The sequence below is a fragment of the Taudactylus pleione genome, unplaced genomic scaffold (assembly GCF_031769625.1).
Source record: "Taudactylus pleione unplaced genomic scaffold, aTauple2 ptg000192l, whole genome shotgun sequence".
NCBI lineage: Eukaryota > Metazoa > Chordata > Amphibia > Anura > Myobatrachidae > Taudactylus > Taudactylus pleione.
Genome location: NW_028284594.1, coordinates 2,912,907 through 2,928,465, shown reverse-complemented (window position 1 = coordinate 2,928,465; position 15,559 = coordinate 2,912,907). Strand labels below are relative to the sequence as shown.

The 15,559-nt window shown below is 40.5% G+C and overlaps 1 protein-coding gene across 2 annotated transcripts in view; it reads left to right on the top strand.

Moving 5' to 3' along the window:
* The window catches only part of LOC148519001 (serine/threonine-protein phosphatase 4 regulatory subunit 1-like), a 78,197-nt gene that overhangs the window by 46,298 nt on the left and 16,340 nt on the right, over positions 1-15,559 (top strand). The window contains exons 10-16 of one of the 2 annotated variants that reach the window (XM_088476744.1): positions 3,114-3,280; positions 5,529-5,905; positions 6,627-6,811; positions 7,059-7,145; positions 7,309-7,494; positions 9,432-9,593; positions 13,445-13,545. In XM_088476744.1, coding sequence (XP_088332870.1) covers positions 3,114-3,280; positions 5,529-5,905; positions 6,627-6,811; positions 7,059-7,145; positions 7,309-7,494; positions 9,432-9,593; positions 13,445-13,545 — 1,265 coding nt within the window. Of the gene's footprint in view, positions 1-3,113; positions 3,281-5,528; positions 5,906-6,626; positions 6,848-7,058; positions 7,146-7,308; positions 7,495-9,431; positions 9,594-13,444; positions 13,546-15,559 lie in introns of both variants that reach the window. The other variant, XM_088476743.1, reaches the window with a different exon arrangement.

Below are 15,559 nucleotides of genomic sequence, written 5' to 3'. Positions count from 1 at the left end.
TGCGCTAATTTTGGCAAAAAGAACAGAGTAAAACCGAACAACTCATCACTACTATAATCATTGGTGAAAGATGACTTGTACTCCCAATTTATGTCTCTAAGCTTGCCTTAATTACGCAATCGGTGACTTCCACAAAGATTGTGGATAAGTCATCTCCTTGAAGTTTGAGCCAATTTCTGACAAAAAAAAATTTTGACGACTATTTTTGAGGGGGAAGCAGCTGATTCTCAGATTTTCAATTTTAAATAAGAAAATGCAAGTGTAATCTTGTTTTACAAGATGGGATTTTATTGTATTATTAGGCTCATACTAAACAGACAGACTTACAAACACTTACAGGGAAACGTGGGGAGGGAGGGGGAGGGCAGTGAAGGACGGTGTGTGCAAAAGGGAAGAAAAAATATATATATAAATATATGAAAAAATGAGGGCTAAAACCGGCCGTGTAAAAAATTTAAAATGCTTCAAAATAAACAAATGTCGGTTCCAAAAGTGTAAATTCTATTTAAGTCCCAGTAAGTGGATGAATAAAGTTCCTATGGTTAATATGTTGGTTTAATGTGGGACAGTGGGCCTGATTCAGAGCCGGACGCTCTGACAAGAGCACTCGCTCTGAATCAGGGCCCTCCTACCTAAAATTGGAGCGGCCAAAAAGATGGTCGCGATGGTAAAGACCATCGCGACCATCGGGCTTGCGACGAGACCCAGTGGTAGGGTCTCGCTGCCGCAAGCCCAGGAGTGCTTTTGGCTCTATCAGAGCCAAAAGCACTCCCACTGACATCACTAGTGATGTCAATGGGGCCGGACCCAGACGGTAGGCGTTCCCATGGGAACGCCTCCGTCTGGGCAGCAACGCCCCCGGCACGCCCACCAAAGGGGGCGTGCTGTCACTCACCATCGACAGCACGCCCCCTTTGGTGCGAGACCCATAGCGACGGCTGGCCGTCGCTATGCGAGTCTCGCGCATGCGCACGACTGAGCTCCCTCCGTCGTGCGCATGCGCACTAGGGCACCATCGACCCGCTTGCGAGCGGGTCTGAATCAGGCCCAGTGTCCCCATTAACAATGATCCTGCTGTATGTAGAATTTCCTTTTGGGGATCCAGAGTTATACTGCGGATGGAACTCACAGCCTCGCCTGGCAGTGAAGGGGTGGTGAGGTAAGTCTTATCGGATGGCAGTTTCATATACTGCCACACAGTAGTGTCTGTGTAGCGTCTCCTTGGTGGTTCGGAGGTGGAGTTCCTGGTATTATCGGGGGTGTTCGGGTGGTCAGCACATGCAGCGGGTGTACCGCTAGCAAGCGCTATACCGCCGAAGTGCCCCGACTAACAGGGTTCCCATATGTCCCGACCACTTCTTACCTGCGATGGCGGCTTTGCCTTCCCCTCCACGTAGTCCGGTGTTCCCTGGTGTGTAGTTTAAGGGTGTGGGTCCAACGCGTTTCAGCCAACTCCGGAAAAAGGCCACTGTACATTGTAATTGGTAACCATTAACAGAACCTTACAGTTGGAAAGACAATATGGCATCCTATGCCTAGGTATGATTTACAAAAAGCCCTAAAAGTTGCATTCAAACAGAAAAAAAAACAACTTTCCCATGAAAGCGTGCAGTAGTTTTTGCCCTCTGTGTGTATATACTACAACACTAATATTTGTGCCTCCAAATGAAAATTGTGTGTGTGTGTGTATATATAATATGTATTTTTTTTATTATGACCAGGGTCTTATAAGATTGCCTTGTAGACGACAGTGGTTTTGACATGGCGTGCAAAAGGGCCACGAAGAATTGTCCATAAGAAAAACTGTCTCCACTTAGGTCATCTCCAGCTTCTTTTGGTGTCTGTCCCTGTGCTTTATTTATTGTCATGCCAAAGCAGGCCCTTACCGGGAATTGGACTCGTTACAAATTCATTTTCACATAAATTAAATAGGAGTGGTAAAAAAAAAAAGGGAAAAGTTACATTTTGTATCAGTAAACAGGGCTTACATCAATATTTCTGGAGAAACCTGATAATACGTATCCATCTTTGCATAGTATAAAATAAAGTCCATCTATGTGATGTCAGTTAAGCACAACTGTTATCAGTTTATTTTTCTTTATACTATTATATGCTTATTCTTGATATATTATTTCAAACAATTGGTTATTTCAATTTTTTTAAGCATTGCTCCCACATACAAAGTTTTCTAGTTTTACGCTTACAGAGTATGTCATTAATTTGTTACATATAAACTTATGTCACTTTCCCATAGCCTCGATTGGGGCATGAAGGGTCCTTCAGGGAAACCAATGACTTGATAGCATGTGCAGCATCTTATTGGTGGCCCACAGCTGAGGGTGCTGTATTCAGCCAGTGGAGGATGCTTGATCAACCATGCAATATGAAATATACATCATGTTCAACAATATACACTAATTTTATATAGACTAGACATAGAATTACCTTGAACTTTTTTCCACCACATCCAATTTATTGAAATCAGTAAATATTATTAAACCTAGTTAAATGTCCTTACCATGACAGTCTTTGCCTTTAATGACCCAACATGATATAACAGCCACTGACATAGCATGCTGGGACATGTTCCACAGCAGCTGGTTTATATATACTGAATATAGATTAATTTGGATGCATGGTGGACACCAAACTCCTGATTCCACCATGCATTCATAGTTACTAGTAATTCTATATACCAGAGAATTCTGGGGTAATGTATGGATTTATTTGTATCGTGTATATAAGATTTGTGCTTTGGTTTCCCCCTTATGTTTAACTGGGGCAGAATAGTGAGGAAACTTATTTAACAAATAAAGTACAGTTACGGATCTGTAATGGGAGCAGGGTGTGCGACCCACACAGCCTGCACCCTTATATTATACTCCCCTCTCAGTGCCAGAGTTTACTGACAACTGAACTGAGAGAGGAGGGTTACCTCACAGAGACTGCACACTGGCCCCCTCCTCTCTTATACCGTTCCTGGGATTGTGGGTGGTCCTAATTCCATGCCTGGCTACTTTTTATATGCTTGTCTAGGAAGTGGTGGGTAACTGATCTATGAATCACATGAAGATTAATATGCTTGGAGACACATATATTGTTTTACATTACAGGTACGACAAACTGCTTTTCAGTCATTGGGTCCATTTATTTCCACCTTTGCTAACCCTTCCACTGCTGGTCTGTATGTAAAGGAAGATGGGACCCTGAGCATTAGACCACCTACAGATGACACTGTGTCAGGTTCCAGTGCTCGGGACAGTACCGATTGCTGCTCTAGGTGAGGTGTAGTAACTCTTTTTTTTTTTTTTTTTAATTTATATTTATATGTGGAAGGAAAAACACTACAAACAATTCTTTGACATATGTACGTAAAAGTGCAGCATTACACAGCTGTCATATATAATAAGTACATTAGACAATCAAAGCACAGCAAATGTCCAAAGATGTCATTAGCATTACAGAAACATAATTTTCAAAATCTGACATAGATTTATAAACATAGATTTATAATTTATAATAAAATACAATGTATATCAATAAATGAAGAACAGCCATGATAAATAGAAATAAAAGAAGAAGAAAAAAAAGGGGGGGGGGAGGTCTGGCACTCTCCCGCTGGGCAACACTATGGGAGAATCTCCCAAAAGAATTTGGGTCTCATACCACTGAGTAAGGCACATACTATGGTGGATCTGGGATTGTGTCGAAACTGGTAGAGTAGGTATAAGGCTTTCCAAGGTGTAAACTTTTATTACATGGGGTGGGTACAGGGTAAGTTTAGAATAAGGAGAAGGAATAATGGTAAAGGGTACAACAAGCATATGTTAACATTAGTGGCTTCTTATTTCTAATAATAAATCTAACCAAAACAACAAGATAAGTTTCAATCTCTGAAATGCCATCTAGTTTTGTGTAAGTTTGTACTTTGAAGGGTGTTAAATATTTATTAAGATTTATTTTTTGTTATTTTATTGGTCCAACTCTGTGACTTGACATAGTTGTAACATCTAACCTGTCTACTCTTGAAATCCTATTGCTAATTACTAAACTAGGGGAAAGTCCATGGAGTTGACTAGAGTGAACAGTTTAGAGAAAAACTGATATATAAAGAATATAAATATGAATGTGTAGATGGTTATTCTGATATTCAAGGAGACGCAAATCATAAATCCACCCTTCTTCACAACATATAAAAATATTTTTGTCCACCGGCCATCAAAAGGCATATACTAACTAATACATTCTCTAAATATGCACATGCACTACCAAATGTTATCACAACCATAAGTATGTTCTGTTTTTCTTCTCACCCCCTTGACTAGCATTTTTGATTGTTACTATGTGACCAGTTTGTTTGCCAAATAATTTATATTTTTCTTCTTCATTCCTTTTTCACTGACAAGGAATGCAAATGTAGTGGTGTAGACAGATTTGACAGGCCTTTTAGCGCTGTAACAGTAAATATAGTTACTGGAGCTTAAGAGAGAAGAATGATGAAAGGAAGAATAGGAGCTATTATATAAAATTCTGATTTGTCCATAATTTGGAGTGCTATGACTAAAATATACCAAATTCCATTTAAACTTTGACAAACACTAAACCTTTCACCTCATATTAAATTCTTTAGTGGAGCTCCTCAAGGTGATTGTAGTAGAACAAAAATGAGTGATCATGACAGTATGTAGTCAGGAAGCCGGCGGTCAAAATGCCGACCACCGGCTTCCCGACAGTGAAATCCCGGCATGGGACTAATGATAGGCATCTAAATACCAACGCCTATCATTAGCCCCACACCGAAATCCCAACGCCCGGCATACCAATAGTAGGTAAGCCAGGCGTCTGGATCGGATAGCCGCGGGGGTTAGGAGGGTTAGGTTTAGGGCCTCCCGGGGGAATTAGGGTTAGGCACCCCCCTGGGAAGGTTAGGTTTAGGGTGCGGGGAGGGGGGGTTAAGTTTAGGCACCCTTGGGGGGAGGTTAGGGTTAAGCACTGGGGGGATGGTTAGGGTTAGGCACCCCTAAAGGAGGTTTAGGGGGGGGGGGTAGAGGGTTAGGGATAGCCTACTTACCTCCCCTGTCGGGATATTCATCTGCCGGTCTTCCGGCATCGCTATTTCATCCGCCGGGCTGACGTCCGGCGGTATAATGATTCCGATCATGACTGTGTATAACGTTCCTTTCCTCATTACCTCACAGTGACTTTAGGAGGAGCAGGAGATTGGTGATCAGTTTTGACATAATCATAGAACAGCAGCAGTCATTTTCTTTTTTAATTTCTAGTTTGTGTATCAGCACTTTTCAGTGTGACACATTCCACTCTTTGTTACAGTGAATAGCAGTGCTCCACAGGAGTTGGTAATTATCTCTGGTAATTATCACATTCTAGCTGCAATTATTTATCTTTTTCATTTTCTAACTTCTGTAACTCTCTGAATAATGGATTTCCAGATAATATATTGTTTTACCTTGGGCTAATATTTACATTTGTAATGATCCATTGGGTGTGACTATCCTATTCATTTCTAGCCATGGTAAGTGTGACATTACAGCTCACAGCCAGTCCAGCAGCAGGGAAGACCCAAAAGAATCTCCCAAGAGAAATAGTGGAGAGATTACAGGTCACCCCGTGGATGAAGATGAAGGGAACCACAGCAAGAGATCACCCACCAACTGCCTGTACACAGAGGGACGGCCTGCCGATGTGTTTAACTCCTTCCTGTTTTGGAGAAGCCCACTCCCTGACATAAGTGAAGAGCTGGAATTGCTGCCTGTAGCGGAGGCAAATAAAGATTCTGGGGTAGAATCAGGACCTAGACCACTCTGCAAAACATACATGGCCAGCAGTGACATAGAGAAAGTCCTTCAGAGTTTGCAGGGACACATGGATGATCCTGATGTTCAAGGTAATGGTCTAATATTAATAAATCCAAACATTGTATATGGGATTTTATAATGGCTAAGATAAATATAGCCATTTCAATAAATATCACTTTTGCATCAGGGGGGGAGGTCACATACTGTACATCAACCTTACTCACAAGATGTAGAAAACTTCTACTCATTACACTCCTGCTGCCAGACATGGTGTCTCTTCTTTTGTTTTTACATTTTGTATGTTACTACAGAGTTTCTGTTCACCCAAGATTTTTGTTGATGGTTTTACAACAGCAGCGGTGGTTTTTTAAATAGTGCTATAAGTTAATGACAGCGCAGGTTCCTTCCTCCCTAATATTAGATATATAGAGAATAGTGATGTCTACTTTTCTAATGTAACTGACATAAGCACACTATTCCTTTCTCTGCAGCAATCTAATGTCCTTATTCTGCTTTGGAGACGAAGAATGTGTTTACAGAATATATATGTATAGGCCGTGCATAAATTAGTCTTTACATATTTTCTTTGTAGTTCATTTACCCATATATCCTATGTATCCATCTCCTACATGTTGCATTATGCATTGGCATGTTTTATTCAAAGACATTTCATTACTCTTTTGTGGCACTCGCTTATAAACTCTCTGCAGCTCATACAATAGTCACTTGTATGCTCGTTACAGCTTATGCTATAGTCCGTTCTGCACTCCAGGCAGAATCCATAAGAATTTAGCTTGTCCTGTGTTTCAGCCCAGGTCCAGGTTCTATCTGCTGCTCTACGAGCTGCAGAGCTGGACTCTGTAACCCAGGAAGAGACAGCGAGCACACAAGAGAGCAGCCACCTGCCTGAGGAGCCACCAACCAATGTCTGCACTCAGTGTCCAAGCCCTACAAATCAAGAGGAAGCAGAATCTGATCTCCCCACTCAAAGCCCAGTGAGTGTTTCCTCCAACCAGTGTATTGTTATGAAGGTACTGTGCAATTTGGCTTTCATTTAATACACCCCATAACTTTCGTTACTGTTTTGCAATATTTTATTCATTTATGCATTTTTATAGTTAGATAACTTTTGAAACTACAAAATAAAAGTGTAACTGTGTATGAAAATGTGATACTGAAGTCAAATGAACAATAAGAACACCCAGGGTATACACAAATATTTCTGTGTTTTCTCTCTTACAGACATCAGACAGTGAACTTCAGTTTCCAATTGTTACTTACCAAGAAGAGGAAATCAGTGACTGCCTGGAGGAGAAGTGTAGGATTCAAGTAGGTGTTTTTTATGTAATCTAGAAATGCCTTCCATTTTGTACATTTGATCAAAGCTTCATCCACCAATCTTTAGTAATTTTTTATTTCCTTTTTGCTCACAATTTGTTTCAATAATTGTTGGCACCTCTGACCAAGAACTACCTTCCATTTGTATTCTCAGGATGTTGTTCCACAGCCATTGTTAGACCAATATCTGTCCATGACTGACCCGGTCCGCGCCCAGACGGTGGATACAGAAATTACTAAGCATTGTGCATACAGTCTTCCAGGAGTGGCTCTTACACTGGGACGGCAAAATTGGCATTTTCTTAAAGACACTTATGAGACCTTGGCTGCTGATGTCCAGGTATGGGATGAAAGTAGATTGCCTGCTTTATATCAAACATGTATTTTGTAATATACATAGCACCATATACAAACTATTACACGTTTTTTTCCGTCTGCTTTACATAATCAAAAGTTGTGGGGAAAACCCCTGTAAGAGCTTGTAGAAGTCTTATATTTGAAATGGTACTCCAGCTGTTGATGGATTACTTCCTCTTTTGTAGACTACTTGCCTTTCCACCTACTACACCTCTCTCCCTTGCCAAGCAAACGTGTCAAATCTCTAACCTCTGTACTGTCCACTTTTTCCACCATCAACCTGCACTTTTGCCCTAATCCCTCTTACTTAGCCTCTTAAAGGCAAAATTTACACCATCATTTGAGAAATTTCCATTTGACTAACCCAATTCCATCACAATTACCTCATCTTCCATTCATCTTGTTTCTTTCAGCTCCATTCTCTCCTGTAACAGATTCTGAGAACCTCACTCTTACCTTTCTACCTCAGCCTGCCCCCTCAGCCCTGTGCTCACAGCTGCTCCATTCCTTGGTCATCACAGCCTGCTGTCCCTTAGCTCACCTCTTCAACAGTTCCCTCTCCACTGGCAGCTTCCTTTCTGCCTTCCAACATGGTCTTATCTTTCAATAAAGATACCCTTCCATTCTCTCCTCCACTTAATTTCCAAACTCCTAAAACTATTTGTCTAAAACCACCTGACCCACTAACTCTTAATTTGACTCTCTAAAACCCTGCTTACGCTCTTTCCACTCCACCGTAACTAAAGTAAGCAATGATCTACTTTTTAGCCAAGTCAAAGAGCCGTTTCTCTCTACTCCTAATCCTTGACCTTTCTTTCGACACTGTTGATTACCCTCATCTCCATAACACCCTCCACTCTCTTGTCCTTCACAACACTCCTGGTTTGCCTCCTGCCTTACTAATTACTCATTCAATATCTTTATCTCTGATTCCTGTTCCCTTCTTCCTCTATCTGTTGGAGTTAGTCAAGACTCTCTTCTCAGCCCCCTCTTCTCTCTTCACCTCTTCTCTCAGTAAACTCATCCACTCCTTCAGCTTGTGCACTGATGACACCCAAATTTAACATTTATCTCCTTCTCTTTGCCTTTCTAACTGGATGTCTAAATGCTACTCAGCATGTCCATATACCAAGCTCCTCAATTTTCCCTCTTATAACATCGCTATTCCTCATGACCACTGCTTCAGTGTGTCTTTGACTAACATCCACATTTCCAAACTATCTATAGACACCTATTGAGCAACATTGCCAAGTTACGAGAGTGTATTTCTCAGTCAGTGTATTATCAAAACCTTGATCCACTCTCTCATCATCTTGCTTGTACTACTGCAATTTCCTCCTAGCTAGCCATCCCCACTCCCACCTTTTTCCTCTTTAGTTTGTCCTGAAAACTGCGTCAATGTTTATCTTCCTCTCCATTCTGCAATTCTTTTATTTGGCTCCCAATTCTCTCCAGGTTTCAATACAAGCTGCTCTCCCCCACCAACTCTTCCCCTTCATGCATGTTTGACATTTTCACAAAATATACCACAGCTCGACGCATCTGCTCCACTTCTGACCTATGCTCTCTTCCTTTCTAATCATTGCTTCCAATACTTTGATCCCTATAATTTTGTTTGTTTGGGATTTTTTTTTTGTTTTTTACACATCATTAGTGATTTTAGTGTATTTTTTTTTTCTTGTCTAATTCACAAAACATGTCAGATCATGGTTTGCAGTTGTTTCTTCTGTATGACTAGCTGTTATAATGACATCACTACTTAGTCATATGCAAAGCATCCTGTGCATGATGAATGAAATTGTAAATAAAATTATCTGCTGTGCAGAACAAATGTAATGGTTTAGACTAGAGCATTAGAGTGGATGCAAATTACAGTCAAATCTATTATATTATATGAGCGTGCAATGTTTCTCTGCTTAGTGGAAGGTGCGACGGACACTAGCCTTTTCCATCCATGAACTGGCCGTCATTCTTGGGGATAAGCTGACAGCGGATGATCTTGTTCCCATTTTTAATGGATTCCTGAAAGATCTGGATGAAGTCCGCATTGGCGTTCTGAAGCATCTGTATGATTTTCTCAAGGTAATGTTAATGACGTAGTTTATATATTTCTCATTGAGTTTTGATTGTGTAGGTTAAATCTAAGACCATACTTTACTGTGGTGTCTTATCCATGTCCAACTTTTGCTAATTTACTCACAGGTGGGCGAAACACCAGACCATTGTCATTTTCCTGTAATAGACAATACCCATGTATAACAAACTCCTATACCTGACAAAAAAATATACCTATTTGAACGTGAATTTAATCTTGTTCCGTACAGCAATGTATGTAGCAAAGGACAAATGATTCCTTTTGCAACCATTTAAGGCACCGAAATGGTCCCAGCTGTATTCTTGAGTATTTGCTCAAGAAGTCATGCTTGATCTAAAAAAACATTGCTCCTGCACCCCATTCTGACAGCCTTACCTCAAATATCCAGCAGTCTCATGTCTACTAGCTGCTTTTTAAAAGCCATCCTATGACCCTTCCCGTAAAAAGAAAGGTGTTGCTATACTATTCTCTAGACGAGTCTCCTTTACTCCCTCCTTGGTTGTTCGGGATCCAGAGGGGCGATACCTTATCTTGGTTTGGGAACTGGATGGTACCCTTTTCACGTTTGTTAATATTTACGCCCCCAACTCTGCACAACCGCGCTTTTTCCGTACCTTGAGTTTGCTGCTGTCCCAACATAGAAGAGGTAGAGTGGTCGTGGCAGGTGATTTTAATACTACCTTAGATTCACAGCTTGATAGATCTAAGCTTCCCCCACGATCGTCGGCTAGCTCGGTTCGTGCTAATTCTGATGCATTACAACAGTTTCTCTCCCAACACCTCCTATTTGACTCTTGGTGCGTTAAAGAACCTACTGCTAAAGATTTTACCTTTTTTCACGTGTCCATGATGTTCATACAAGGCTGGATATGATCTTTCTTGGAATTGACCCCGCACAACTAATTCTAGACGCCAGTATTCACCCCAGCACCTGGTCAGACCACTCCCCATTCTCAGTTGATATTGATTCTCCCTTTCCTCGTAATAATTCTCATATTTGGCGCCTTAATGATAGGCTCCTTATGAATCCTACCCTGTGGTCACAACTAGCCTCTGAGATTACAGAATATTTATCTCTAAATTCTAACCCTACAATCTCTCCCCAGCTTCTCTGGGATGCCCACAAAGCTGTGATCCAAGGGTCTTTGATTAAGTCTGCGGCTCATGCCAAGAGGGCCTGAAGCAAGAGGCTTCTTGAGCTTATGGATCTCATTGCTCGTCTGGACAAAATTCACAAAGCATCAGGACTGGCGGAGGATTATCGCGTTCTTGTAGCCGCCAGAGGTGAACTTGGTCTTCTCCTTACAGCAAAAGCTGAGACCTCTCTTAAATGGCTTAATCAAACATTTTACGAAAAGGGGGATAAAGCTGACAGAATACTGGCGTCTAGACTACGTTCCAAACTTTCGCAGAACAATGTTTTGACAATTAAATCTAGCTCAGGAATTTTGTAAATTTTATACTAATTTATATAACCTCTCGTCCTCCGCAGGCACTGTATTACCTGCTGTGGACTCAGTACAAAACATTTTAGCCAGCTGTCATATACCTAAATTATCCTCTTCAGTTCTTGAATCTTTAAACGTTGCAATTGAGTCGCAGGAGATCACAGAGGTGATAGGAAACCTTAACGCAAATAAGGCCCCTGGCCCTGACTGCTTTACAGCTACTTACTATAAATCCTTTGCCCCCCTACTCTCTCCCCATCTTGCCACGGTGTTCAATGGTGTGATGTCTGGTGGTTCTTTCTCCAAAGAGGCCCTTGAGGCCAGGATTATTGTTATTCCCAAAGAAGGTAACTACCACTCCAATTGTGCCCATTACAGACCCATATCACTGTTGAACACTGATGTCAAGATTTATGCAAAGATACTCGCTAACCGCCTGAATTTAGTGCTGCCTGACTTGGTCCATAATGATCAGGTTGGCTTTATACCAGGGAGGCAAGCAAGAGACAACACTAGGCGAGTTGTTAGTCTCATTCATTCTATTAATTCTACTCGAACCCCAGCCCTGGTGCTCTCCCTGGACGCTGAGAAGGCCTTTGACCGGATCTGCTAGCCCTTCATGTTTCAAACTTTGAGGGCCTTCGGCTTGGGCGGTAATTTTCTCCAGGGCATCCTGGCCCTATACTCTACCCCTTCAGCTAGGGTCTCCGTCAATGGTCTTCTCTCGTCCCCTTTTCATATAACTAATGGCACTAGACAGGGGTGCCCTTTGTTGCCTCTGATCTTTGCCCTTGTCATTGAACCCCTTGCAGCACAAATATGCCTTGACTCGGATATTAGGGGTGCGTCACTTGGAAAATCTGAATACAAAATATCTCTTTTCGCTGATGACATACTCCTAACCCTAACCTCTCCTCATACATCTCTCCCGAAACTTTTTCAAGTATTGACTGACTACGGCTCACTTTCGGGTTCTAAGGTAAATTTTTCTAAAACTGAGTCTCTTGCACTTAATATGACACATAGGGCCTTGGATCTCCTGCGTCACAATTATAACTTCTCCTGGCACCCCTCTAAAATGAAATATTTAGGAGTCTACATAACAAACAGTTACGACACTTTATACTCTGCAAATTTCCCCCCTATGCGCAAAAAAATTAAACTGGACCTTCTTTGATGGCGTGATCTAATAATTTCCTGGTTAGGCAGGATAGCAGCAATCAAGATGAACCTTATGCCTAGATTACTCTACCTCTTTCAGACCCTCCCTGTTGCTGTTCCCAAATCAACCTTATTGCAAATTCACAGGTGGTTTGTCCAATTCGTATGGAAATCCAAACCTCCCCGCATTGGTTTCCTGACCCTTTGTCGTCCTACCACTAATGGGGGAAACAGATTTCCCGATTATTAACCTTTACTACTATGCTTCCCATTTAAGTCAGGCAATATCCTGGTTTACATTATCTCAAACACCCCGCTGGGTGGAAATTGAAACTAAGATTGCTGTGAGGCAGGCACCTACATTCACATTTGGTGGTCATGTCCTAAGATAGCCAAATTTTGGGATGAGGTTGCTGTCGTCCTTTCGGACATACTAAAAATACCACTGACTAAATCTCCCTGGTCCTTCCTCCTTGGCTGTCCACTTGAGGGCCTCAATCCACATGCTAATAAGCTTTCCTCACATATCCTAAACGCAGCGTGATGTTTAGTTGCAAAGCATTGGAAAGATATCAACCCTCCTCCTCGCCAACAACTCATAAATAAAATCTGGCATGTGGCGGCCATGGAGAAGATTTCAGCTAATCTCCATAACACCTCCCATAAGTTTCTTATAGTTTGGGGTGACTGCTTTCTCTATAATATCACCACACCACATGGATCTCTACCCTCAGGCTTTTCGAACCTTCTACTTTAATGATTATATTTCACCTATTATTTGTTGAATTCCGGACTCGGTCTCCTCTTTAATTCCCATGTCCCCTCCAACATATTTTTCCCCTCCTTTCTCTTCTTTCCTTCTCTTTCTTTTTCTTTTCATCTCTCTATCCCCAACGTAGTCCTGCTTTCCATGTATATTTTTCCAATATTTTGTATTGCTCTATATGTTTATTCTAATCAGATTGGATTGTTGATATATGTGCTAACATGATATCATATTGCTTTTGTCGATCTGATTATTTCATATACCTCTTTATTGAATTATGTATTGTTGTATTATTTTACTTCTGTAAAATCTACAAATAAACTCTTTAAAAAAAAAAAAAGAGTTTCATCTGCTTGCCTCCATTAAGTTAAATTAAAGGAAGAATAACGAGAGTTTTGTCAGTTTTCAATATGTCACTAATTAATTTCAATGATTTCTGATGTATTTCTCTTTGTCTCTGTAGCTTCTCCATGCAGACATGCGTCATGAGTATCTCTACCAGCTACAGGAGTTCCTCACCACAGATAATATCAGGAACTGGAGGTTCCGATATGAATTAGCAGAGTGAGTGTGAGATATGCTGTCTCCTCTTTTCTAGCCTTACATTATATACAAGCCAACAAGAGGTCCTTGGTCTGTTGTAGACATCAGGAAGTAAAATGTGCTTGTATGCTTAAATAGGAAGTTTAATGGCTCACTTTCTTCACCAGGATGTAAAAACCTTTTTAAAAATCTTTCCATTACGTGTTAAACGTTATACTTTGTCCTCCTTGGTGATAACACTGAACGAGGTATGCCGGAATGCTGGTCTGTTTTACAGCCGATTTAATTGATCTTTTGTTTAAGAACAGTTCTAATAATATATCATAACTGTCTTACGAAACATACCAGATATATAATATTAATTCCACTGAACATGGCATGAGTTTTTTATGCATATATGAGAATGCAAAATATGATTACATTAGATTGATTGCTAGGAGAGATACATAAGTTCCATAGGTTCCTTAGGGGCATGTATATATCATTGATCTGTTATGTGGTTACAGATTTATAGATCGTTCTTATCAAATACGGATTATAGATCGTATTGCTTTGATCCATTATTTTTCCTATAAAGATTATACACTGAACTTGGAGTGACCCGAAATGAAATTTTAGACCAGCTTTTCCTTGGTACTCTTACTAAAAAAAAAAAATAAATAAATAAAAAAATAATAGTTAATGCATCAAACCATTGTTTGATAATCCATATTGATTGCTGAATAATATTCTGTTGTAAGTAATTTTGGATATTAGAATAGATCATGTTTTTTTTATAATTGTCATGATTAGGTTCTAATCATGACACAGGTTCATTTGGCTAACATTATTTTTCAAGTCGCTGGCATCATAGTGTATTTCTGATAATAGCCCAGTGTACAGGGCCATGATCCCCCAGCATGCTCTGACAGCCATATGCTGGGAATAGTAGTTCCATAGAAGCTTCAGAGACATAGGCTTCTTTATTAGATTACTAGCTGGAGTACCCAGCGTTGCCCAGGATTTTAAGAATGTTTGTTTACACATCATCCTCCAACAAACCTCTCCTTAGACAGGCCTCACGAAAAGTGTGACAAACTTCCCCATCAACAGTCCTAAGGTCTTCGAAGGAAGTAGGACCTGTAACGGTGTAAAGCAAACTTCGGAGATAGAAGCATTCAAAATTTGTCGGATGTACAGTGTAAACACAGCCAAGAGCTTCTGTTGCTCTGATACCAGGATGACCATCTACAGCGACTCCCTGTTTTCTTTGCATAAAAACTTTTCGAGAAGCATTCCATGTGTAATATGTTGGCAGCTCACCGTACAGCAGGGTCCTTGCAAAGTCATAATTTTGACCCAGTTTGAAGAAAGAAGTCAATGTTGTTGCGTAATTTGGTATAGTCGGAGAGCTGAGAATGCTGGGAAAGCCTGCTAAAGCGCTCTTCGATAACAAACATTAAAATCATGACAAAACATGACAATACAAAACGCAGGCTCCGAGGCCCTACCCATATGCCGTGAGGCCCCACAATGAGCGTACAGCAAAAATGTTGTTTTTTAATTAATTAAAAATTAACAGTAATTTAAATTTAACATTTTTTTAGTTGCCCCTGCTGTGTTTTAATACGCTCGTATTATACCCAATACATCATATTGCACACTGAAGGTTGAATTTGTCAACTGGGGTATATATGCTGGTTAAACGTCTATTGAAGAAGATAGAGAATCATTTAACCATCTAACATCCATATATCAGCAATTGGATATTTGTTCTGAGACCCCTACCCAAGAAAGTATTTTGGAGCCTGATCAGATCTCAGCACTGGATTATATATTTTTATTTATATTTATTTGTTTTGATTGTTTGATATATTGCTAGCTTGTGATTAAGTACATTGTTTTTATCATTGTTTGGTTTTTTAAACCAGCACTCCACATCCATCTTCTCTGACTTTTTTAGCAGGTAGCAGATCCTGCTGTGTCAGCTGCCAGTTTTTTAAACCTAATATAACGACTGATTGAGGAGCACACTTATATATCTTATCCAGTAATT